Source organism: Brassica napus, unplaced genomic scaffold (assembly GCF_020379485.1).
Source record: "Brassica napus cultivar Da-Ae unplaced genomic scaffold, Da-Ae ScsIHWf_2579;HRSCAF=3327, whole genome shotgun sequence".
Classification (NCBI taxonomy): domain Eukaryota; kingdom Viridiplantae; phylum Streptophyta; class Magnoliopsida; order Brassicales; family Brassicaceae; genus Brassica; species Brassica napus.
This window is the reverse complement of record NW_026015889.1, coordinates 1-27,362: the sequence shown is the minus strand read 5'-3', so window position 1 is coordinate 27,362 and position 27,362 is coordinate 1. Positions and strand designations below refer to the sequence as shown.

Sequence of the window (27,362 nt, the reverse complement as noted above, 5' to 3'; positions counted from 1 at the left end):
AACGTGACAATCTCGAACATACTGTAAAAACAAGAGGAAATTTCAACATTAAAACAAAATTAAACATTAACGCATTATTTCGTGAGGAATAAATTACCTCATTTCCAGTCGCTAACACCCTTTACATTCACTAGCGTTTTCGACGAAGAAAGTCTTCTTCAATGCTGATAGTCGTCTGTGATTTTCGAGTTGCAGAGAGAACCGTGAGAGTGTCGGGGAGAAGAACAAAAGGGCTAGGGTTTTCGATTTTGATTTTCCCCCAATTCAAAACGGCGTCGTTTTGATTAATGAATCAAACGACGTCGTTTTCTTCTTGTTCTGATTAAACCGTTAACGGATTAGGCATAGTTTAACGGTGCACTGACGACAAGTTAGTCAAGGCAGGAATTTATATAACGGAGTGAAGTTTGGGTTGATTATTTAAACGAAATATAAATTCAGGTATGATTTCGCACTCATGATTTGTTGGGTCTAAAAAGGCACGACGCGAATTGTTGAGGTCTAAAAAACGCCCTTTCCAATATGAAGCTACCAACATTCTTGTTTATTAAGATGAGAAAAGGCCATTGGAGTTTATTATTGCATATGAGAGATCCAAAGATAAGAAAAAGGCAATTGAAGTCTATTATTTCATTGATTTGTAAATGTGTGTAAACACATTGTTAGCACATGTATTACATCTTGGGAAACATTATTACTGATTTTACAAAAAATTCACAACTAAAAGAGTACACATGCAAATCACAAAACAGACCACGAACAAAACTATTATAAATCATTCCTCGACAAAGACAAGCTTAGACTCTACTTGATATGGAAGAAGACTTCGTCAGAAGACTTTCAGGAAGTCCAGACGACTTCCAGGAAGTCCAGACGACTTCCAGGAAGTCCAGACGACTGAAATGGAAGTCGTCGGGACTGGAAGTCGTCTAGTGCATAATATTTTAGACGACTAACAAGTAAGTCGTCCCAGAAGTCTTCCAGATCTGAAAAACCTACATATCAAATTCAGATCTGAAAACCTGCATATCCAAAAACGTTCAAATGGTTAAAAACAGAAAAAATGAGTGGAAGATTAGATAAATCTACCTTTATAGAACACACAAAAATAAAAAATCTAAAATTAATAGATCTACCTTTAAATGAGTGGAAGATGAGTACCATCTGATTAAAAACCTGCAAAAAAGATAGATTAGTAAGAAAGACATAAGACAAAACTGAAAAATTCATATGAAATTTGGTGTTTTCAAGTTAAAGAGATTATAGTGGGTTTGGAGAGTTTCGTTCGGGAAAAAAGTATGAACTTTATACAACAAGAAGTACCAAATGAAGAAATATCAGACATAAAAACTTACCAAAATGCTCAGATCTATTATGAAAGGGAGACTTCGTCAGACGACTTCCATACGACTTCCAGGAAGTCCAGTCGTCTGGACTTCCTGGAAGTCGTCTAGTGCATTATATTTTAGACGACTAACAGGTAAGTCGTCCCAGAAGTCTTCCAGATCTGAAAAATCTGCATATCAAATCAAGATCTAAAAAACCTGCAAATCCAAAAACGTTCAAATGACTTAAAAACAGAGAAAATGAGTGGAAGATAAGATAAATCTACTTTTATAGAACACACAAAATATATATCTAAAATTAATAGATCTACCTTTAAATGAGTGGAAGGTGAGTACCATCTGATTAAAAACCTGCAAAAAAAAGATAGATTAGAAAGAAGACATGAGACAAAACTGAAAAAATTAATAAAAGTTTGTGTTGTTGTTTCAAGTCAAGGAGATTAGAGAGAGGTTGAAGAGTTTTAGAATGATGAACATTACATTTTTGTTGCAGCAATTTGAGAGGAGGATAGAGAATGTGTAAATTTTTCATTATATAGGGAGACAAAAAATCCAATTAGGTTAAATATTTTTGATTCAGACGACTTCCTAGACGACTTCCTAGAATGTGTAAGTCGTCCAGAAGACTTTAATATTTTTAGCGGGAAATTAAAATATTTTTAGCTGGAAACTAAAATAGAAGACTTATAAGTCGTCTGGTTTAAATTATTTAAGCGGGAAAATAAATTTAAAAAACATTAGGCGGAAATATTTGGACGACTTACATGTAAGTCGTCTGTTTTAATTTCTTCACCAGACGACTGAAATGTAAGTCGTCTAGACCCTAAACATAACCCCTAAACTTAATTAACTAACTAAACACTTCATAAAATCAAATTAAACTTCAAAAGTGTTTATTATACATAAAATAAACACGTATAGGTAAAAATTTAATTTTTCAAAAAGAACATTCAAGCTTTCCAAAAACTAACCCTAAGAATACATACAATACTACAACATATGTTGCTAAACCCTAGACCAAAGAATACCATGATCCACTACCTACACTCATCTATGTTGAAAACAATTCAATTTTGTTATATTTTAATTTATATCATTTAGAACTGTTTATAATTACATGATTTTAATTTTTCGCTTATCAAAATATTTGTTTAAAAATTTAAAAATTATTTTTAAGATCAGTTACACCAGAAGACTTACTTTGAAGTCGTCTAGGCGATTTCCAACATCTCAGACGACTCAGACGACTTATTGGAGCTATATTCGTAAAAAAGACTTCTGTTATTGTGTTTGGTCACAAGGGGTTGGCTGTAATTTCACAAGGCATTTAGGTTAGTTTTGCATTTGATTCAAGTTTGGGTATAGGTTTGGGGTTAAAATTAAGTTGTGTGTTAGTTTTGGCAAATTTCCTATAATAAATTATTATTTAAATAAAAAATAAAATAAATAATTCTTTTATGTTTTCAAATTATACTTTTTCAAATTTGAACTTTTTTCTAAATTTTTTTTTTTTTATTTTTTTTAATTTTTTTTCAAATTTCTTTTTGAAAATTATGTTTAAAAACTTTTTTAAAACTTTTTATATATTTCTTAAATATTTATTTATATATTTATTAGAATCCTAAATTTCATATTCCAAAAACCCTACTCCACCCACCCCTTAATTCTAAACCCTGAGTTTAGATTAGTTAACATAAGTGTCTTCTACTTTTCATTAAAAGTGAGGATAAAAGTGATTAGTGTAAACATGAAAAGTAGTACTATAAATGTGGTATTTGTAACAATTTTTTTTTTTGGGTTAAATTGTTAAAGATATTATAACCGATTTTCAAATTTTACAGAGTTGTGGTGATCCCACTTATTACAAGAAAGAAAACATTAGACAGGAGAGAGTGAGAAAGAGAAGAAGAGCTGCATCAGGGAAGGGGCTGGCGGAGGTCGAGGTCGCGGTGGAATGGAGAGCAGGCGGTCGCGAATTATCCTGTCTATGCGGGAGATGGAGGCTTGCTGAGTTGAAGTCCCTGAAGATTCTGAAGTTCCTTTCTCTCCAAAGAACATACGTGATCACCTGAGAGAGAAGCTTCAAAATTGTTGAGAGACCTGGGGAAGATAGCATCGGTGCCTGGTTCAGCAAGGCAGAGCACACGAGTAGTGATGACGGGGGGCGATAGATACGAAGCACTGAAGTGAGACCATATCTCCACTGCGTACGGGCATTGAGAGAATAAGTGCTCATGAGACTCAACTCCAGCTGAGCAAAGCACACAATTTCGGTACAGACAAACTCCAAGAGGAGAGTCTGTCCCTTGTAGGAAGACGACCAAGGATCGCCAGCCAGGCAATGAAGGAGCACCTTGGAATTTCCTCCTTAAACCAGATAAGCTTGTGCCAAGAGACAGTGGGAGCTTCAACTCGAATTCTGTTCCATGTAGCTTTGCTTTAGAACTTTGGAACATAGTGATCTGCATCATTCCTCCAAAAAAACTTATCAGGCCCTCGTTGTGGCAAGGGAGGGGCCATCGTGGAGAGTACAGTTTGCAGAGTTTCTGCTTCCTCTGACTTGCTGCTGGGAGGGACCAATCACCTTTCTGCTTCCTTTTTCTTATGTTGTTGATAAAAGCTAAACTAAAGAGCATGTTCAAATTATTAGCGCTCTAATTTCACTGATAGAGCGAGCTTCTCAGTCTTGGGTATAGTGCAATAGTTCTCAGTATAAGAGATGAATTGTTGCAAGAGCTCAGTATGAGAAGTATCAAATTGGTTTAAAATAAATGTGAACTCAGCTCTACGACTGCTGTGAAAACAAATTTATTCTATGAAAGTCATTGGTTACTGAGATAATTGAAGCTGCTCGTACTCACATGGAGCATTGAAGAAGAAAATAACTGTGTGACAATGTGATGTGTCATGTTTTTGACATAATCTAACAGTGTTTTTAGTGTTTTCGAGTTGTGATCGAGTTTTGGGTTCTTCTTAAGTCGTTTCAAACCTAAAGAACATTTTTGATGGAGATTGGATCGCTAGGAGCAAAACTGATCAGAAGAAAATGAGAATTTCACCTTCAGATCAGTTGCTCTCTAAAGGTTAAATCTATCAACCAAAAAATGTTTTAGATTTGCTAGAAAGGACATAGATGGACAGATTTTCCTTAATTCAACAGCATGCTAAGGGGAGCCGTGAACTTATTGAAATGGCTAATGCTTGTCTTCCATCCCTGGTTCAAACGACAGTAAAATATATTATGGTTACTTAAATGGATCGGTACAACGATAGTTGGTCGATCTTGATATTTCTTTACATTTAATTATTTTCAGAAGGATAACTCCATAAAAATTCATGTTATTTCAGAATTACTTAATCTAAATAGGTTCCTTTCAAAATAGCAACCCCAAAACCACAACAGGGGAAAGAACCCAAACCATAACAAACAAAAAAAAAGCATTAACACGAAATCAAGAGATCACACCATGAAACTAAACAAATTTCTCCAAATTATCCTTGGACAGAAAATTACCACAAAATCCTTGGTAACTAGGTCATGTTAATTTCAGAATTGCTTTCTTAAGCAAATTAGGATTTTTTGGATTGATCTCACAACCAAAATAAACCAACCAAACCCAAGCTCAAGTTCCCTATGCCGGGTGATCACCCGGATTATGTTAACTGCTGAAAAGTTGCAGTATGATTAAAATACTTCAATCAGTTTTAGAAAACTAAGCTATTTTAATAGGCTAATAAACAGAAACAACTCAGGCAAAGAGGTCACTGGCCATTCAAGAGAAATGGATCAGTGTGGTTATCTAAAATCTGGTCATCTATGATTGCACCGTGTTTCCCAACCGCCGGGATACTAAGTGAACGTTTCCTCATCTTAGCTTTATCCGAAGCTGCTATAAGCATTCTGTTCCTGTACTCAGACGTAAGCTCGAGAGATTCAGTTAATGGTTGGTTCACTGTCCTGAGGAAAAGGTCGAGGTTTTGGATGTATTTCTCATCATCTTTCTTGGGTTTAGTTGTTGCCTCCTTATGGTTGTTTTCAGACGCCATGGAGATTGTGTCTCGAGTCTCTTCTTCTTCGTTGTCTGTCCAGTAACTCTTGTCTTCCATTGCCAGATCATCGTACTCTTCATCTGACTTTGTCGATTCCTCATCCACCGATCCAACCTGGTTAAGATTTACATGTGCGAGTCTTAAACTAACGGGCAGAAAAAAAGGTATTACCACCCCCACCCCCAAAAAAAAAGGAATTAAGATTTGTCAGTTCGCTACCTCTTCACGGTTGCGTTCATCATTGTTATCGCTGTTATCTTCATCAGAATCTGGCTCAGGGAACTCATCATCGATTTCTTCATCTTCATCACTCCCATTCACAGACTGCTCCTCCTTAAGCTACACACAAGATACGGAAATGATTAAACAACCTTTACAAAAGAAACTATGTGTATATACTCTACTCTTTTACCTCTTTTGAAGGCCCATCAGATATCCGAGGTGAACTGCAGCAAGAAGAGTAATGTCTGCTTCCGGTTTCAGTAAAATCTGCTCTCGACTCGTCTACACTCCCAGCGTGACTGGTTGCGCCATCACTAGGCCAAGCGCTGATCCCAAAGAGACCGAACTGAAGATTCACTGCTTCACCTTTCTCTAGGTATCCGTTAACAGGATGCTCTGTTCCATCATTCATCTCAGTACGAATGACGGGCTTCCTAATCTCATCAACGGTACCCACAGGCCAAGTTTTGCTACGGTGCCGTCAGTGTTCAGAAGAGCCATCACACGCCTGGAGGAGCCTGTTCTCTGCAGCTGAAACATTCCCTTGGACCTTAATGAATTGGCTGCACATTGGTTCCTGTGCTCTTCATCGATAACAGCAACTGTGTTTGTGCCTACGTCATAGAGCTTCTCTCCTGCTTCGCGTCTACGCACAACACTGAAGACTGTAGCGTGAATTGTAGCCACGCTCTTGTCGACATTTGTGTTGTTTATCTTAGGAACGAGATGTTTGTCGGCTCGTTTACATAGATAATCCTGTATTGTTCTGATGTTACGTATATATATATTTATTTTATAGTGACAACGACTCTTCTCTGACTCGGACTGCAAATCGTTCCAAGTGTTTCTCCTCATTCGAGATGTATACCATAAAGGGAACAATCGAAGGGTGCTTTTTCATCAGTCCCATCTGCAGAAAAGAAAAAAAAGTTAAAAGTCTGAAAATATCTTTGCAACCTCAAATCCAAATGTGTAATGAGACTTACGACAAAGTTAAGGCTTAAGTGGACCCCCTCAACGACTACAGACTCTCTCCTTTTTTCCCATGTCGTAATGAGCCTATCGAGACTGTCAATCACCATCTCGCTTTGTGCCTTATACCCTTCTATAGCCATCTGCTTATCACTTAACAGCTCAGTAGTGCTTGAGTTTGATCCAGCATCCATCTTTTGGGTGTTGGAGTTTACACCTCGAGAGCCTTTCAACTTTTTCGCTTTTCTTTTGGCCTTTGACTCAGCAACTGCCACAGGATCAAGGTACTCTCCAGCATGGTACGTCGAAGCCCATAGCAAAGGATTCTGCTTCTCATCAGCGAAGCTCCTCATCATGTGTCTTATAGAGTCAGTTGATACCACAGTCGTAATCCCCAGCCTGCTACCCTGTAACACAATGGTACAAATTGCATCTGATTCTCCTCATAATTTAGGATACAAAAAATAGAGTTCTTATTGCCACTCTAAAGCATATAGACGGAGGAAATGAACATTTACCAGCAATGCAGACAATGTAGATTTACCACAGCCACTGGTACCACAGAGCAGAACAGTTACAGATTCTTTCCTTTCGCGGATTCTGTGAGTGATAATGTTAACACGAGTTGTAGACAATGTGTGAAATAAAATTAGAAAAACTACAGTTTAATGACAAGATATGTACTATGAGTGGAAAATAGCAAATCCGAGCATAGATAACAAATACAAGTACACCGGTCCATGGCATTACCAACGTAATAGGATCACTTCGGGGATTAATGCACTAAAACTATGAAGCTAAACACGAGCATAGCATCTAACACACATCCGGAAAAACATACAATTAAATATTTGAAAGTCTATAGTGGGAAGCTAAAAGCGAGAAGAATAGTTGACATGTAGGAACAGTGAGATGAGCTGTGATCTTAAACATTAAGAAAGATATATGCGCATGATCATATCTCTTTATTGGCCATTCATTCTGACTACTAATTCTGTCAAATATATACGCTAGAGAGCCATATAAATGCTAAAGAATATCTTTGAAAGGCATATTAATATATTTAAAACGAACCGAATAAGAGATAACCAGCAGACAAATGCAAAATTCATATGCCATGGCTTTATTGACAAAACATATCAAAATATATTCTAAAAGTTACCTGCATGCGAGAATCAAATCTGCTCTCTGGTCACGGCCAACGTACTTATATTCAGCGAGGGCATCACACACAACATCTAAGAATATCTGCCGTGTTACAAAAACAGTTGTCCGTCTTTTATACATCTCAAAAGGTTTACTTTTATCCTTGTCAACATCATCAGCAACCAAACAGTAAGTTGAACCACCAGCCTTTTTTGAAAACTCAGGCTCCTTCCCATGCTCTGGTGAGGAATTGCAAGATCCCTCACTTCTTATTAACTCAAAAACCCTGCGGCTTATCTGCCAAAATAGGGGGAAAAACAATTCTATCAGCAACGAAGAACTCCTTGTCGCTTTGAATATAGTTTACATACAACATATGTTATTTCACAAATATAACGATGAGTTTAATGAAAGATTATAACTCTGAGATGATATATCCCAAAGCAAACAGAAGGAAAAAAAAAAAAGCTCAAAGAAGAGTAGATCCAATCTAAGACATTTGTAAATGTTCAATACACATCATTGATCCAACAACGTCCACGCTACGTGTCAAACAAGATTATTCAACAAACAAAATCGACATTCGTAAACGCGATCACCTTGAAGGCGTGACGCGCCTTGCATCCCATAAGCTGAAGAGTACTCTGCAATACAGGACGCGTATACCTAAACAAATCCTCTCCATTACCCTCGACCACCTCTACATACAGAAGCTTCGCCGCCTCCGCCATTTCTGCAATCAAACAAACAAACAAACAAACCAGAATGATGATCAAAGGCAAAATCGGAAATGCAGAATCGTCGCTTACTTTCCTTGGAAAATTGGTTTTTGCAGATCCATCCAAATTAGGGTTTATAAATGCGGATCGTGGTACGAAGAAGCAAGGAAAGAGATTTTCGCCATTTTTATTGTCTCGAGAAGAGCCTTCAAGACTTTCTTTGTTTAACAAAACAATTTTTACAAAAAACTTTCCTCTCGCTTTCCTTTTTTTTTGAACTCTACCAGCTTCTTACTTTCTTGATGATGACATCCCTAGCTTTTGTTTCTACATCAATTTTCCCCCTACTGTTTCGTTTTTAACTTTGACTCATGTATTATCGAATCCTAAATAAAGCATGTGAATGCCAGAGAATAAGGGGCGACTCGTTTTCCCGCTACCATCCGCAAAAGCAGCTTCTGCGGTTGGTAGCGGTTGTCGGCGGTTTGCAACAATCACTTAAATCGCTCTAAACCGCTTCAAACCGCTCCGAACCTCATAAATTCAAAAGCTGGCTCCAGCTAGCGTTTGCGGTTGCGGGCGGTTACGGGAGGGTAAAATTTTTTTCTTTTTTTTTAAACAATATATACAAAAGTAAAAATATTTAATAAAAATTTTAAATTTGAAATTATGAAAATATTAAAATATATCTATTATATTTTAATTAATATTACAAAATTTAATAATAAAAAAAATTTCAATAAATTTTCAAAAATAAAATTATAACTTTCTAAATATAAATTTTATATTTATTAAAATTTTATGATTTTTGATTTTTATAATTATATTAAATATAAATATTGTTAATTTAGTATTTGACTTTTACCACATTTGGTAGTTAACCAGTCATAAGTCACCCGCAAACGCACCAACTTTTAACCGCAGTACCAGTCGTACAAATCTCTTAAAATCGCTAGAAACCACAACTGCCCGCATCCACAAACTCCCGCAACCGCAACCGCTGCGTTTGAACCAGTCAGGCCCTAAAGAGGTACGAACGAAGCGTTTTGAAAGTTAAAAGTAGAAGTAATTTTATATATTTTGATCAATAAAAGAAGTAAATTAAGGGGGTGACTGGTTTTCCCGCTACCACCCGCAAACGCAGCTTTTGCGGTTGGTAGCGGTTGTCGGCGGTTTGCAACAATCACTCAAATCGCTCTAAACCGCTTCAAACCGTTCTGAATCTCATAAATTCAAAAGCTGGCTCCTGCTAGCGTTTGCGGTTGCGGACGGTTGCGGGAGGGTAAAATTTTTTTCTTTTTTTTTTAAACAATATATATACAAAAGTAAAAATATTTAATAAAAATTTTAAAATTCAAAATTATGAAAATATTAAAATATATATTATATTTTAATTAATATTATAAAATTTTATAATAAAAACAATTTCAATAAATTTCAAAAATTAAACTATAACTTTTTAAATATAAATTTTATATTTATTATAATTTTATGATTTTTGATATTTTTATAATTATATTAAGAGAAAAAGACCAAAATAGCACTAAATCAAATTTTTATTCTCAAACTAGCACTCAAGACCAAAAGTCACAAAAATAGCACTCAAGGGATGGGGTTTAGGGTTTAGAATTTAGGGTTAAGGGTTTAGAGTTTAGGTTTTAGGGTTTAGAGTTGAGAAGTGAGGTTTGGGGATAAGATTTTAAATTTTGAAAAATAAAAAAATTTAAATTTTTCAAAAGATAAAATGCTATTTTGGTCATTTTAGTTTTTGAGTGCTATTTTTGTAATATAAACTTTGAAATGTGCTATTTTGGAGATTTGCCCTATATTAAATGTAAATATTTTAATTTATTATTTGATTGTTACCGCATTTGGTAGTTAACCAGTCACAAGTTACCCGCAAACGCACCAATTTTTAACCGCAGTACCAGTCGTACAAATCTCTTAAAACCGCTAGAAACCGCAACCGTCCGCATCCACAAACTCCTGCAACCGCAACCGCTGCTAGTTAGGCACATATTCTGGTTAAAAATTAAAAATCTTAGTTGATGTTCCAAAATTTTCAAATTTTTTACATAAGCCTTTCTTTTCCATCGTCACCCAATTCTTCTTTTAATGACAACTAATAGAAATGTTGTTGATAATTAAGTCTGGAAAACCCCACAGTAAATAAGCAAAAATAATTACAAATAAACATTGTCAAATTAAATATGACATGTTAGTCCAGCGGCAAATTTAGTAAATACTCTAGTATGAAAGGGTAAAGATCAAAAGAGGTTGAGAAAAACTCTCATTATGATACACGTATGCAAAATGATGTACTTGTAAATAATTTACCTTTGTAAGGTTATTCTTTATTTTTACGTCTCTTTCAGTAATAAAGGGATTGGGGTGAATATGATAAGGTTGTTAACTTTTGATAGGCTCCTCATGGGTCAAAAATATCAACTACAAGGTTTGAAAACGTTGATACCAAAAAAAGGGTTAAAAAACGTCGCCCAACCCATCGTACAGATTAGCAAAAAATGTATGTTTTATGGAGAAATATATTAGATTCTAAACTACGATAGTAGATCAACAATCTGAATGCATACTATAGGTTTGACCCACGCACCGGTATTGATTATTTCATTTTTAGTTAAGATAAAAATAGTAAAATAAATAGGTTAAATCGAACTTTTAACCATATGCAAAATCTTATTATTTTACATTTCGATTTTATAAATTGTACAAAGTTAATGTTGATTAACTAATAAATAAAAATCTACAGTATTATTATTATGGTAATATAATTAATGACGTGATGTATTTGTTAAAGTAATATAATCAATAAGTAGCTAAGATGAATGAAAATAAGGAAATAAAATATATAATAAATCTGTTGAGAATAATGTTAATTCTATAAGTGAAACTAATAAAATGACAATATACCTTTTTATACTACTATCTATGTTTCTAAACAACATTATATTTCTTTTTATATTGTTATCCTTGTTTTCAAACAATTCTCAAATGTACTTCAATTTTAATAATATAGATAGATAAAAATTTATAAAATGACACTATACCTCTTTTTTATACTGCTATTCATCTTTCCAAACAACAGTATACTTCTTTTTTATATTTTTTATCTTTGTTTCCAAACAATTCACAAATGTACTTAAGTTTTAATAATATATAGTAGAACTTCTATAAATTAATAATATTGGGACTTTGAAATTTTATTAATTATAAAGATATTAATTTACAAAAGTTTCCTTATTTATATTTCTTATTTTAAGATCTATTTATTCTATGATAAGAAAAATATTTAATTTTAGTGTATAGACAATAATTGCTATATTTAAAATTTGATATTTATATTAATTTTATTATATTATTTAGTGTATATTATATATATTGCATAGAACTAAAATTTGTTTTTAGATATAATATTACTAAATCTCATCAAAATCTATATTAAATATTAAGAAAATACAAAGATAGTTTCTTTGTGAATATAAAACAAACAATATAATGATAGGTTCTTGCTTATATGAAGTATGCATACATATAAATTATTATCTTATTATTTTATCGATTTGTGCCAAATTTTAAATCGGCCCAAGTTGGGACCGGTGAAATTTATTAATTTATAAAAAATATTAATTTATAGAGTACTAATTTATAAAGGTTCTAATGTAGATATATTTGTTTCTTAAAATAAATTGTAAAACTTTTTTCTTGCTATTAATATGTTTTTATATATATATAACCGCTTCTAGTTACGGATTTAAACATCAAAAGAAAATAGTGATAGTAGTAAATAGTTTTTTCATGTATATATGTATTTATAAAAAAGTTATGCATCATCATGAATATATGCATATACTTTACCAGTTAAGATTGTAAGATATTAAAAAATAAAATTAATTATATGGTCTAGAAAAACCCTTCATGAAACTTGCCTCCAACAAGTCTATCAATGTGCAGATACATGTGATTTTAGTTTGTGTTGGATCTTTCTTGTGATGACAAAAGTCATATTTATAGAGGTTTTGCAGACATTTATAGAGTTTCATGATTCAAAAAGAACTTTATTATTGCATTGATTGAATTAAATATCCAATTAAGTTGCAGGTTTCTACGTAAGCTATTCAAAATTATATATATATATATATATATATATATATATATTTAAAATATATATAATTTCTCTCTTAAAACATAATCCCAAACAACACAATAGATATTTTTACATAGTTTTTCAAAATTGAATTTTAGTTTTACATTTTCTTCTGTTAAATTGGTTTCCAAATAGAATATATAAAAAGGAAATGTTCATAAAAAATAAAACGTGATATTATTATATATATATATATATATATATATATTGCATTTCTTAAAGGAAAATTCACAAAAACATAATTTCTTTTGAAAAATATTTTTTTCCTTTGAAACATAATCATCTCAAAGAACATAATAGATAATTAGATTTGGGGCGTGGGTGTATTATAAAAAAATATGATGCTATTTGTTTTTATGTCACCTATTTAGGGTTTGGCAAAAAATTCGAATTCGAAGAACCGAACCGATCTCAATCCGAATAAATAGTACTAAATCCGACCGAAATTGATTAAATATCTGAATTATTCAAAGTTTTGTTATTTGAAGAACGGAAACCTAATATGATCCGAACCAAAGTATTTTGCGTATCCAAAATAGATTTATATACTTATATATATATATATATATATTAATTAATTTTAGATTTAATATATATAAAAACATCCAAAATATATATGATACTTTTTTGGTTCATTTAAATACTTGAAAATATATACAAATAATCAACCGTAAATATCTAAAGTAGTTAAAATACTCAAAACTCCAAAAATACTTAAATAATTATTAATTTTTTATCCAAATATTTAAACCAAACCAATTTATATGTTAACTTAGGTACTCTGACATATGTTATTCAAATTTATATGTAATATATTATATTGTTCATAAATTTTTAAAAAATTAAAGCATATATATAATAAATTTAAATTTTTTATAATAATTTAAATTGGTTATCCAAATCCGAACCGAATACTCAAAGATCTAAACCGAACACGAAATCCCAAACAGAGCTGAAAATAAACCCAAACGCCCACCCTAATCACTATTATATATCCTATATGTGTCATCATAGGTTAGAAAAATATATGTTATCATATAATTAATCTTATTTTATATGTACCATCAAATAAAGAATCTTATAATTAATAGTATTTTATACATACAATCATATAAATAATCACATATATTATATTCTTGAATTTCAATGTGAAATATAAAAACCATATTTAAGTTGGTGTTTGTGAAATTGAACTTTGTATTGTATTTTTCTTATATATATTGAAAACATTTTTATAATGGTTATTGGAAAATATGTTAGTAAAAATCAATTTTTGAATATATGTATATTTTTGAATGAATGTTTGATGTAAATTAATTTTAAATTATTTTTGATTTGAATATGTATATCAGGTCACATAAGCCCACTACTTGTTAATACTCCATGTAATGGACTTCCAATTTTTTTAATAGCATAACTCATAATTTTTTTTCTAATTAACCGCTATCCATGTTTCCATACAACATTATATTTATTTCTTTTACTACTATCCATGTTTACAAATAAATACTAAAGGTACTTCTACTTTAATAAAATATATTTTAAAAATAATTTAAATTGGTTATCCAAATCTGAACCGAACACAAAATCCCAACACAACCCGAAAATGAACCCGAACGCTCACCCATATTCACTATTATATATCCTATATGTGTCATCATAGGTTACAAAAATATGTGATATCATATAATTAATTGTATTTTATATGTACCATCAAATAAGTAATCTTATAATTAATAATATTTTTTACATACAATCATATAAATAATGACATATATTATATTTTTAAATTTCAATGTGAAATATAAAAGCTATAATTTAAGTTGATGTTTGAAATTGGACTTTGTATTGTATTTTTCTTATATATATTAGAAAATATGTTAGTAAAAACCAATTTTTGAATATATGTATTTTTGAATGAATTTTTTTGATATAAATTAATTTTAAATTATTATTTTGAATATTTATATCACGTAACATAATCCTATTACTTTTTAATACTCCATGTAATGAACTTCCAATTTTTTTAATAGCATAAACCATTACTTTTTTTTCTTAACTTACTGTTATCCATGTTTCAAAACAGCATTATATTTATTTTGTTACTACTATCCATGTTTCCAAACAAATACTAAAGGTACTTCTACTTTAATAAGATATATATAGTTAGAATTTAATTTATGCTTTCTATCAACCAATGTTTTAAATAAACAAAAGAAAATATTCTTTTAACTAACATAATTAATAGCTTTAATGAACTAAAATAGTGTACAAAGTTACATACCTAAGATGGTTGATATATTTTAATAAATAAAAATACAATACTATATTATTATTAAAAGTGATATTTTCTAACTATTTTAATTTTATTTAAAATTATTCTTTTTTTAAATTGAATAGATAAATAAAAAAGTGTTTACATAATATAATAGATTGTATGTTTGTTTGGTTATACAACTCCAAACCTATCAATTCTTCATGTTCTTTTTGTTTTTATTTTTTTTCAAGATAAATATTAATCTTAGTACATATAGATTTCAACCAATTTTAATTTAAGAAATTTCAAAAATATATTAGTCTTAGTATAATAATTAACAACACTTTAGTATAATAACTAACAACATTAATCTTAGTATATTTAAAAACATAATTGGTTTTAATACAAAAAATTCTTGCAATCTAATGTACATATAATAAAAATAACCAAATCAATCATGTATCATAACCGAACCGACTAAATATTATATAGAATCACAAGTCTAACTAAACATAAAATAATATTATTTAAATGATACTTTATGCATTTACAGTATAAAATAATTTAAATGTAGTTCATATATTAATTAGTTATAATAATTTATTTGACTTTGTAAATATTTATATCCGTACATGTGTACGGAAAAAAACACTAGTCTCTTTTATATAAAGATAATAATCGCAAATTAAGCTTCGCTGAAAATAAACTAGGGTCTAACTAGTAACCATTACAGAAACATTGGGAACAGATAGGAAAAGAACAGAAAAAAAATAATATTATAGGAATGATGAAGAATAATGATTCCTTATCATATTTAGTGAGGAACAAATTTATTCAATATTTCTCTGCAATAAAAATATAAAAAGGAATGAAGAGAAAAAAATATTCTTTATAAATAGTAAAATTTCTTAGGAATGTTGAGGAATTCATTTTCATTCTTTAGTCACCATTCATACCCTAAAACAATTAATTTAAAAGCTTATCCCCTATATATTAATTTTGGAGCATTACAACATATTTTCGTAGCCACGTGTCATCACGAGAATGCTTTTTAGAATTGTTAGAAATATAAGTTGGTGCATATAAGCATATATATATTTTTTATTAAATTAACTATCAAATTATTTAGTAGTGTACAAAAGAATATTTTTTCTTTCCTTAAATAAAAACTACGGAATTACCTAATATGGTTAATGTATATATGACAATTAATGATTATGAATAATACATATTTGATAACAATTTTTCTAACCTCTCTCTTTTTTGTTTAATTTTATACTATTAAAGAAATTAAACAATCACATTAAGCATTAATAAAAAAAATTAGATTTTTTCTTACATGTTATCAAAAACGACTATAAATTATTAAAAATTGTAAAAGTCCCACATTAAAATTTGTGATCAATGATTTAACTTTTTTTTTGTTCAAGCAAGATACAAATGATGATCATATATCGTAAGGGTGGCGTTCAGATACACGTTCGGGTTCGTATCGGGTTTTCTGTATAAACGTATAAAACCCGTTTAGATATTTCTACACTTCGAGTCGGGTTCGGATATTATATGTTCGGGTTCACATATTTTGGGCCGGGTTCAGATATTTAAATTTTGAAGAAAAAAAATAAATAAATGATTCATTGTTTAAGTTTTTTATATTTAAAATATATTTTAACTTATTTGGTTTCCTAATTTTTATAAAATTAAACTATTAATAGGTTTGGAGATAACACTTTAAAAATAGAAAGACACTAAGTTAGTTGTTGCTTTTACGTTTTAGATGCAACTTTTGTTAATGCAAGAAACAAGAGCTTGATATATATTTTAAGTGAGTAGCAAATAAATTTATCCATAACTATATACATATTATCTAATTTTGAGCAATAAGCATAATATAAATATTTTGAATAAAATAAAAGAAGTAAATTAGAAATATAGGGTTAAGTATACTTATGTTTGGTTATCTTCGGATATCCATTCGGGTTTGGATATTACTCGTTTGGATTTAAATATTACCCGAACTGGTGAAATAAGTAATTCCATATATATTAATCCTAGAGCATTACAACATGTTTTTGTAGCCACGTGTCATCACGAGGATGATTCTTAGAATACTTAGAAAAATAAGTTGGTCCATGTAAACATATAGTATGATTTTTTTAACTAACTATCAAATTAAATATTAGTCTACAAAAAAATATTGTTATTTCCTTAAATAAAAGCTACGGAATTACCTAATATAATTAACATATCCCTTATATATTATTTGAGAAGCATTGCAACATTTTTTTGTAGCCACGTATCATCACTAGAATAATTCTTAGAATCTTTAGAGAAATAGGTTGGTCCATCTAAATATATAATAAATTTTATTAAACCATAATAAATACATTATTAATGTGCTTCATTATTTCCTTAAATAAGATTACGGAATTGCCTAATGTGGCTAAAGTATATATGACAATTAATGATTTTGAATAATAAAGATTTGATAAGAATAAGTGTGTATTATAATTATATTTGTTTAATTTTAAGCTATCAAAATAAATTAAACAATCATAGTAACCATATAATAAAAATTAAAAATATAATTTATATATTATATTTTAAAATTTTAAAAACGAGTATAAATTACTAAAACTGTTAAAACTTTCACATTCAAATTTTGTGATCTATGATTTAAAATTTTTTGTTATGACATGATACAAATAATTAAAAAATAATATAAGTTGAAAGTCTCATTTAATAAGTATCAAAAATAAAAGATATAAATATATATATCATTTTAAATTAAACTATATGCTATAAAAATACATAAATATTTTAATTTTGAAATTTACTTTGAACATTCTTTTGATAAAAAATTTGAAAAAATATTGACAACTTAATTTTTAAATATTAAAAATTACTTAAACCATTAATCCCACAGTGAAAATTTTGTTATCACTAATTTAGACTTTTTGCTATAACAGATACAAATGATAAAAAAATATGAGCAAAAAGCATAATTTAATAAATATTAATATTAAAATATATCATATATATGTTACTATCATTTAAATTTAATTATATATCATATCAAATAGAAAAATATTTTTTCGATTTATAAAATTTATTTATATGTTCGCACCAATTTAATTATATAAGTAGTAGATAATGACTTTTTAATTATTCAATATATATTTATTATTTCATAATATGTTATAAACATATAATATATAATAATTTATATATATAATGTTCATCCCGTGCAAGGCGCGGGTTTACCTAGTATATGGGTATATGACAATTAATGGTTATGAGTAATACATATTTGATAACAAATTTTGTGTCCTCTTTTTTTTTAATTTTATATTATTAAAATAAATTAAACAATTACATTAAACATATAATAAAAAAAATAGATTTTTTCTTATATGTTATATTTTGAATTTAAAAAAAAACGACTATATATTACTAAAAATGGTAAAAATCCTAAATTGAAAATTTTGTGATCAATGGTTTAACTTTTTTTTGTTCAAACAAGATACAAATGATCATATATCGTAGTGGTGGGCGTTCGTGTGTATCTGTCCTGGTTCGTATTAGGTATTTTGAATTTTGAGTATTTCAGTATAAAGGTATAGAAACCGTTCGGGTATTTCTACACTTCGTGTCGGGTTTGGGTATTTTATGTTTGGATTCAGATATTTTGGGTCAGATTAAATTTGAAGAAAAATAAATAATTTATTTATTGTTTAAGTTTTTTTTGTATTTGAAATATACTATTAATAGGTTTGGAGATAAAATTTAAAAAATAGAAACACACTAATTTAGTTGTTTTTTAAAAATTTTAGATGCAACTTTGTTAATGCAAGAAACAAGAGTTTGATGTGTATTTTAAGTGAGTAGCAAAGGATTTTGTCCATAGTTATATGTATATTATCTAGTTTTGAACAATGTGCATCATTAATATATATATTTTGAATAAAATAAGAGAAGTAAACTAGAAATATAAAATTAAGTATACTTATGTTTGGTTATCTTCGAATATCAATTCGAGTTCGGATATTACCCGTTTGGATTCGGATATTACCTGTTTGGGTTTGGATATCCAATTTTTCCGAATTCAATAACCGTTCGGGTATTTTGCTACTTCGGTTTGGATTTTCGGATCGGATTGAGATACGGATTTGAGTATCGGATAAAATGCTCAGCCCTAATAAGTCGTATGAATATGAAATCTCATTAATAGATATTCATATTATATATTAATATATATATTATATATTAAATATATATATTAAATATATGCAGATAAATTGGTGACAGCTTGTCCTGTGGGAATGCTGTTAAAGGGTGAGGACATGGGTTCGAGTCTCACCAACAACCTAATTATGAAGTCAGAGAGGACTCATAATGGAGGGGTTGGGGTCGGTGCGCTGCAGCGCTGTGAGCCTGGGGCCATGGGGCAGGTAGTTCCCACGGGGCGGGTTGTCACAAAAAAGTCGACTTTTTTGTGACAACCTGCCCCGTGGGAACTACCCGCCCTTTGGGCCCCAGGCTCACAGCGCTGCAGCGCGCCGACCCCAACCCCTCTATTATGAGTTCTCACTAACTCCATAATTAGGTTGTTGGTGAGCCTCGAACCCAGGACATCACCCTTTAACAGCATTCCCACAGGACAAGCTTAATTATATACCATATAAAAATATGTTAATTTCAAAATTTGCAGTGAAAATTTTTTGAGATCTTAATATTTAAATTTTTAAATTTCTGTTGAAAAAATTCATATTAAAAGTTTTGTGATTAACGGTTCATATTTTGGTTATAGCAAATATACAAATGTTAAAAAATCATATGAGTAGGAAGTGTCAGTAAATAATATTTGTATTAGATTTGAACACTAACCTGTTAATAGAGTTTGCCGGTGATTTTTTTCAAAATTTTGATTCTTAGATATGTATTTGGAGTAGAACTAATTTTTACAGATGTCTATCTTTTTAAATTGACACTTATGTAATTCACCGAATTCACAGAAAAAGTTAAAAAATAAACTAAATTCATATCAAAGAATCAGAGACGAGAACGGAACCACAATTTTTTAGAGGTAGAAAATGAAATCATTTATGGAGAGTCAATAGTAAACAAATCGAGAACATAAAACCTAATCCTCTTTCGTAATTATACAATCGATATTGCTTATTTGGTTTTGGTGTTTTGTGTCAGCCGTAAAACTTAATTTTTTGTGCGTATGAAGTCTTAAAAATAATTAAAATGAGTTGTAATACATTAATTTTTTAACAACGATGATATATTTAAGAGACCAATATTGTATTCGTCATTTTACAATCGATAAAGATTGCAATTTTGCAAAATGTTAAAACCATTTAATGAAATTATTATAAAAACTCACTACGTGCATGCGCGCGGATTAGCATCTAATACTTTGTTAAGGGAAGAGACCAAAGAAAGAACTATGTTCATAAGATTCGATTCACCGTGTGAGCCCAAGCAGAAATAAATGTGTAAATTTGGTATGGGAAACAAGGGTAATAAGGTCAAACTTTTTCTTCTGCGAATAATTTGTACCTTGTCGGGTTGGAATTAAAAAGGACAAGGGAAGTGGGTTCCATCGTTAGTGTTACATAGGTCAATTCAAACTTTACATCCATGAAGTTTCAGCCATTCATTGAATTGGTAAATTTTTCATATTAATTTTCTTTTTGTTACAGTTATTAAATTTCCTATTGAATTAAGGGTTAATTTGCGAACTAACCAATTGGGAACAATATTAAGAATATAACATTATTTTGACATTATTTAATGGATAACATTAATGTTTTTTTTCTTTCCCGTTCTAACCATGTGCGTAGAAAATAAACGGTAAAAGCAAATATATTTGACAACGAATATAACATATGTGGTTAGCAAAAAGCTTGATTGTATTATACTAAAACTTCCTTTTGTACTATACTAAAACTTTTTTTTGCTGAATATTGTATAGTTAGGAAGTCAAATAGTTAAACACCACTGCTTACTATTATATCATGTAATGTCGTTGAATAGGCCTCCAACCATATTCACAATCTGAAATACTAAATTATACTCCAATCCCAATCCCAACTTTTAAATAACCCTAAATTCTAATCTAACCATAAACCCAAATATAATCTGTAACCCTATTTTAAATCAAATCAAAATTTGAAAATATACAGTATTGTAGTATTTTTTTTTTGTACAAGAAATAGTATACACTTCTATAAATGGTATATAATGATCGAATGAAAAGAAGACAATTGGACCTTATGATAAAAGATCGTATTGATCTTTGTAACAATTGTCCAACATCCACATAAAATGAATTTTATATTATAAACAATCACAAAATAACAAAATAGAAGTATCAAATCTGAAATATAAGAAATTGTTCTATTCCAAAGAAATAATATAGTCCGCGAGTTTATTTTTTTCTTTGTTTTCTAAACTTATCGACGCTTTTCTGAGAACAAAACAGAGTATGGAGACAACCACTGAATCTGATTGGTAACGACGGTGATAGTCTAACAAAAAAAATCATAGGTGATATAAGAAAAAGTACATTCGCTGATAGAGACTAAAAAAAGTTATGTTACACTTTCTTATTGATTCAATTTAAGTGCAGAGAAATATGTCAACATAATTATAGATCAAAGAATTTTGAGACTCAAACAATAAACTGAGAAAATAAGTTGAAGAGGTTGAACCGGTAGATATAAATGGTGTTTGGTATACAAGATACAAAATACGTTGAATATCACAATTAAAAAAAAATTTAACTGTGAAGTGAATTATTAATTGGAGAACGTTACACAATACAATTTCCCTTGAATTAAACGAAAAAACATTAGAATCATCACCAATCTGACCATTATTTAGACACTATTATAAAATACTAGAGATTTTGCCCGGGCTACGCCCGGGTTTATGCAAATATCATTATATTTAATACATATATATTACACATATATATAAATGAGAATATTAATATTAGTTTGTTTTAAATATGAGTGAAGCATATTTTTTTTACTATCTGAATATGTATGGGATGGTGAAAAAAAGTAAAATAATAAATAATTTGATAAAACTTATTTTAAATCACTAAACTTGCATTTTTTACTTAACTCCTATATTTTTAAATATTTCAATTTGTTTTGTGTGGAAAGATTTTTTATTAAAAAAATTGTTTAAAATGTCAGTATTAAAACTAAATTGTAAAGAATTTATATTTAACTAAGTATATAATCTAAATTAATAACTATTTTAAAGAATATTCTAATTTTTATTATGCTGGTACGTAGCAAGGAATAATATAAATATTAAACCAAAATGCATGACTCTTATTTAGTTCTTAACAGTAACATCTACAAATGATAAGAGTAAAATATAAATAGTTATAAATTTAAATTATACATGAATAAATGTATTATGTTCTTTCTGTTTGTATTTCTTGATGTTTTGTATTTATGCACATAAATTAAAAAACATTTAGTTGTTTCTCTATATATTTTATAATATTAGAAAATATGAAAAACCATCATAAAATAATAAATTTCATATTAAAAATTAAAAACGGTATATAGTTTGGAAAAAAAATCTCTAAAACCTCATCTATTAGAAAACGGAGAAAGTAATTTTTATTGTATATATGAATAATTTCAGTTTAAATATTATATGAGGGCTCAAGAAAATACATACACTTAATCCTTAAAAATTGGTTATGAATATGTATATTTTTTAAGTGGCTTTATGAATTTTTTTAACATTGAACTTAGTGAATATAATCAACACTTGGAATTATATTCAGTCGTATATGTAATGTAAATCGTATTGTATACAACTATCTTTTAAGAACCCATTAGAAATTTATTTTTATATACATAACAACTGCTACTTCAGCTAAGCTTTGAATAACTAATTTTAATTTGAAAATCGTTCCATCTCTATATTTGCATTTTACTAAGCGCACCATTTTCGCAATGAAAACAAAACACACCAAACCGAATCCTCAGGAACACACACAACCGTAGAAACTTTTTTAATCTTTCCATTACAAATATTCTTTTAATTTTTTTTCTTACATTGTCGTCACCACTTCCAACTCTTGTGTCTTACTTCTTCTGTGGTGTATGAATCTTGTGACTTACTTCTTTTCAGGTGTTTAAGACATTCCGTTCATGTTCAACGGTTGGAGTCAAACATACAAATATTAGTATACAGTTGAACAACCATTTCCGCTTACCCAAAACTAATTCAATACCTTATCTACCCAACACCGATTTGTCTCCAGAGCCGCATTACAACTTCTACTCCACAGCTTGGACCTTGAATCAGGCAAATAATGATAATCGAATTTGACATCAAGTTCTGGTGACATTATCCCCTCCAAATTTATTCAATACTCAATAATGTGTACATTCAGAAAAGATTAATAATAAATTACCAGGTTTGTCTTCCTACTCTGCTGCTCGAGCTATTACAGCCACCTCCTGTCATAAACCCATTTTCAGCAGACTTATTTGAACCACCTTCAGAGACACATTGACCATTGAGATGAATCAAAATTGAGTACATTACTCTAGTTTGCAGGAAAAGCTTTTTGTAACCATGTATATTTAGTAGTAGTGGAGAAGCAATATAATCTCCAAATGGTGCAGAAGTGTATGAAACTACACGTTCACATAACAATAGAATCAGTCGGTGGCAAGCAAATAAATAAGTGGGAGGTAAAAGTTATTCATGAAGGATAAATCTTGTTCAAGATCTCAAATGCTCAAACACCCTTGACAAATCAAACAATTGCGTCAAAAAGAGAAGAATTGTGTATCAGTACATTTCGTTCCTCTATCAAAGCTCAGTCTTAGGCTCAAGCTGGCTATGTTCCATTGACCAGTTCATCTGTCCCTAAAAAATTAATTATCACAAAGTAAGCCAGTTTACACATTTTGTTAGTAAGTTAAAACACATTCAAGATATTGAGCACAAATATATGCTTGACAGAGATTTGGAGATATTAAACATACATTAACGTGGGAATCAGGAGACTATAGTTTTTTTCTCGGCTTAAGAGGTACCCTCTTCAGCATTGTAGAAACATGGTGAATAGTCTTTTTCAAGAGATAAGAATACATAAACTCGTGTAGCTGTCGTACCAATTTCTCGTGTTGGTGCGAAGAACATCTGTATAAGAAATGGTTTTCAATAGAATCAGAGTAAGAAGATTACAACAATGCCAGATTCACTGCTCAATTAAAAAAGATGAGAGCTTTGCAAAACTTATCTAAATCTCTTTTATGGACCACACCTTTAGGTTCGAACACGTGTAGGCGACACTTTTGCAGATTTCTGTAAAAATGGAATCTTGAACCAGTTAAGACGGTTGACATAAGAGAAATCAATTTACCATCAGGATCAAAAATTCTGGAAAAGAATTAAAGCTTTAACCTTTAGGAGTGGTTGATAACTCTCGCCGGAGACTGAGCTCTAGGAGACGCCGCTCTTGCAGGCGACTGAGACCTTGGAGACGCCATGTTTCTCTTGACAGCAACCCTTTTAATAGACGCATCTGTGTTGTTGTTGATGCTTCTCTTCTCTTTATCCGTTGCAGGAACCGAAACGAACTTGGCAGGTATATTGTTGTTGTTGTTACTCGAATTTACAGAACTGCCAATGCCGTTATTAGGGTTCGTCGTCTCCGATCTTCTCTCCGGAGATCTGCTTCGTCTGTCTGCTTACCGCTTCCTCTCTCCCTACTCCCCGATCGGTAACTCTTCGAGTCCTCCCTCTCCCTGCTAGGAGTCCGTCTCTTCCGCTCCCGATGCTGCTCAGAGTCCGTCTCTTCCGCTCCCGACGCGACTCTCCGCTGCAACTCGGCTTCTTCTTCCTCTCCTCCGTCTTCCGCATCGGCTTTGTCTGCGTCGCCATTCTTGTCGAAGTCGAAGCTCCTCTTGGATACAGAATACCTCTTGGTTTTTGCCGCCGCGGCGGAGTTGCTCTGGCTTAGTCTTCCGCTCTAGATCAGTATCGCGTCGACATCGGCTGGAATCTGGTTTGTAGTAGTACCGGTTCATTTCTCCTTGGAAGCTGTTGAGTCCTTCGGACCTGTCTTCGTCGTCTTGGATCGCTCGTGGCTCCTCTGGTGTTTGATCACGAACACTTCTTTCCTCGGGTTGTTATTCTCTTGTATGGTCTCTGCTTCGTTCTTGGGTTTTGATTCTTCTGCTTCGAGTTTCTTCGCATGTGATAAAATATTTAACATCATTATTTATTGAGAAAAAAAACATAATTTGGAGAAGATGAAGTGCAAGCGTCTGGAAAGAGTCGCGGAAAAGGGAAGTCGCGGAAGATCGAAGGCGTGGGTTCTGATGGGCAAAAGATAATTTTAAAAGAGCTTATATGAATTTTAAAAGAACCTATAGAAAAGTCCACTTTGTTTCATTAATGGTGACATGTCAAAATAAAATATTTTGATTGGCCTGAATTTCCCATCCTAGGTGGACAGTCTTAGAGCTCTAGAATAAGAGCTTTTAGTATAGTATAGATATAAACAAATTTTAAGATAGAATATTACAAACATATATCCTATTCATGTTTCCAAAAAATATTTTTAATCCATTGCTTTAAAAACTAAATCAGTTTTAGTTACATATTTCAAAGATTTCAAAAACAAAAGGTAAATCCATATTTGTTTGCTAATTTCAACCTCAAAAGTCACACACATATATATATGCATGTAAAATAATTATTCAAACCGGATACAAGGACATATCCTTCAGAACTGATCCCCATTTAGACGTCACTCATTCCCGCCACTGCTTCACGGGCTCGATCAATAACAACGTTCACCTGTCCAGCTGCAGCTTTTGAGACGGGTCATAGAATGAGCATAAGTTGTTCCCTTCATAGTAGCTCTTTTAACACTCATATATTGTGTTGTTGTTATTCCGTTTTATCTCAGATTAATTTTTAGACATTGCTGTTTCCCTATTTAGTTGCACGAATCGGCCACCATTGTTGTCAAAACCATATCCAGACAAGATTTTCAGTTTTTATTACCAAGAAAGTGCAACCCAACCCTCACGAAAGTCTTTATAACAAGAGTCCCAGATTTAATATTTCAAACGTAATAAAAGACACAAGAAGGTATATAGCAAAAGCATCCAAATTTGTAAAATAATCCTTGACAGGGATATAGCAAAAGCATTCAAATTTGTAAGAACCTAAACGAGCAAATCAGTCACTTGGAGAAAATATTCCCAAAAATAAAATAAAAGATGACTTAGTAGTACTGTACATTCACACGTACCTTCCCTTTCTGCTAGGTAGTCCTGCAGACAACGATATGCCCACATCATCATTCAACCACGGCCACCTCCTGATCGATCTTCCAGTAGTTAGTGTCGTTGTACTCCTGCTGCATATTCTCATCAGAGCTCTCCTTTCCCGGAGAAGCTGTGGTGCTGCTCCTCTTCATTGGCCCTGCTTCTCCCACTATCCCTTCCTTGAGAGCTTGATCCATTGCCCTCTCGGTTCCTTCTGGCTCCACGCCCACAAAACTCAACGTCTTTTTCAAACAATGAAGGCACAGGCGGTGATCTCGGGCTAATCTCACCTTCTGAGGATGAAGAACCGTTTGGGACTCTCACATCAGGCATCTTGACGTCAACTTCAGGAAACGGATCTTTGACCTGTGCAGTGGGAGAAGAAGCATCTCCACGTTCAACCCTTTCGGGTGACGATTCATCCGAAACCACATCTTCATCGATCTCGATACCTCCAGGTATGCTGTCTACAGAGACTGCTTCTGAGGTTGAAGCTGTGGCCACAAAAGGGTTCTTGCTTTCCGTAATCAAACAGTCTTCTTCATCTCCATTACCGGAAGTTTCATCCAAGCTTACATCTTCCATTGCTTCCTCCGAGGGAATCCCCCCTGCTCCTGTGTTCTCACCCAACTCATCTCCTTGGAAAGTGAACAGTTCGAGTTTGCGAATAAATTGCTGCACCAAGAACAAATAATCATTCCATTGGTTTAGAAGCAACAAAACCATTCAATGTTGGTTTGAATAAATCAGATGTGGAAGCTTACTTGGCCTGTTCATCACCAAGCCTTAGAGATGATACAACAACTTCAGCAGACTCGTCATCAAAGTAGACATCCTACAAAATATGTCACAGTCAGGACTATACTATGTCATGAGACACCAAATATATTTACAACGAGTACCCTTCGTCTCTGTCATTGGAACCATGCTCCTGAAACCAGAAAGGTGGGATTTAGATCCAGCCAAAATGTTTTAAGAAAATACTAATCAAAGATATTAACATTACCTCCTCAGCACCATTATTCTCTTGCATGTTTGTATCTAAACTGTTCAGTTATTAGCCAAACCAGCAAGGTCAAATCCCTGTCGTGAACTTCGTCATCGTCACTGTCCCTAGTCCTATCATGTAATGCAGTTGGGCGTCGCGTG

At 31.3% G+C, this 27,362-nt stretch overlaps 1 protein-coding gene and 1 pseudogene across 4 annotated transcripts; both read right to left on the bottom strand.

Moving 5' to 3' along the window:
• Positions 1–4,959: 4,959 nt before the first annotated feature.
• Positions 4,960–8,577, bottom strand: LOC125601468 (annotated as a pseudogene).
• Positions 8,578–25,493: 16,916 nt separating this feature from the next.
• LOC125601469 lies at positions 25,494–27,109 on the bottom strand. 4 transcript variants are annotated; one of them, XR_007334257.1, is made up of 3 exons: positions 26,978–27,109; positions 26,198–26,888; positions 25,494–25,751 (listed from the first exon to the last, which is right to left on the bottom strand). XR_007334257.1 is itself a non-coding variant. In XM_048773641.1 (2 exons), exon 2 carries the CDS (start codon positions 26,796–26,798, stop codon positions 26,319–26,321), a length of 480 nt encoding a protein of 159 aa, XP_048629598.1. In that variant the 5' UTR covers positions 26,799–26,888; positions 26,978–27,108; the 3' UTR covers positions 25,980–26,318. The 4 variants fall into 4 exon arrangements, 1 of the variants encoding a protein (XP_048629598.1); XR_007334256.1 differs by having other exon boundaries at positions 25,494–25,745; XR_007334258.1 differs by having other exon boundaries at positions 25,494–25,737.
• Positions 27,110–27,362: the final 253 nt, after the last annotated feature.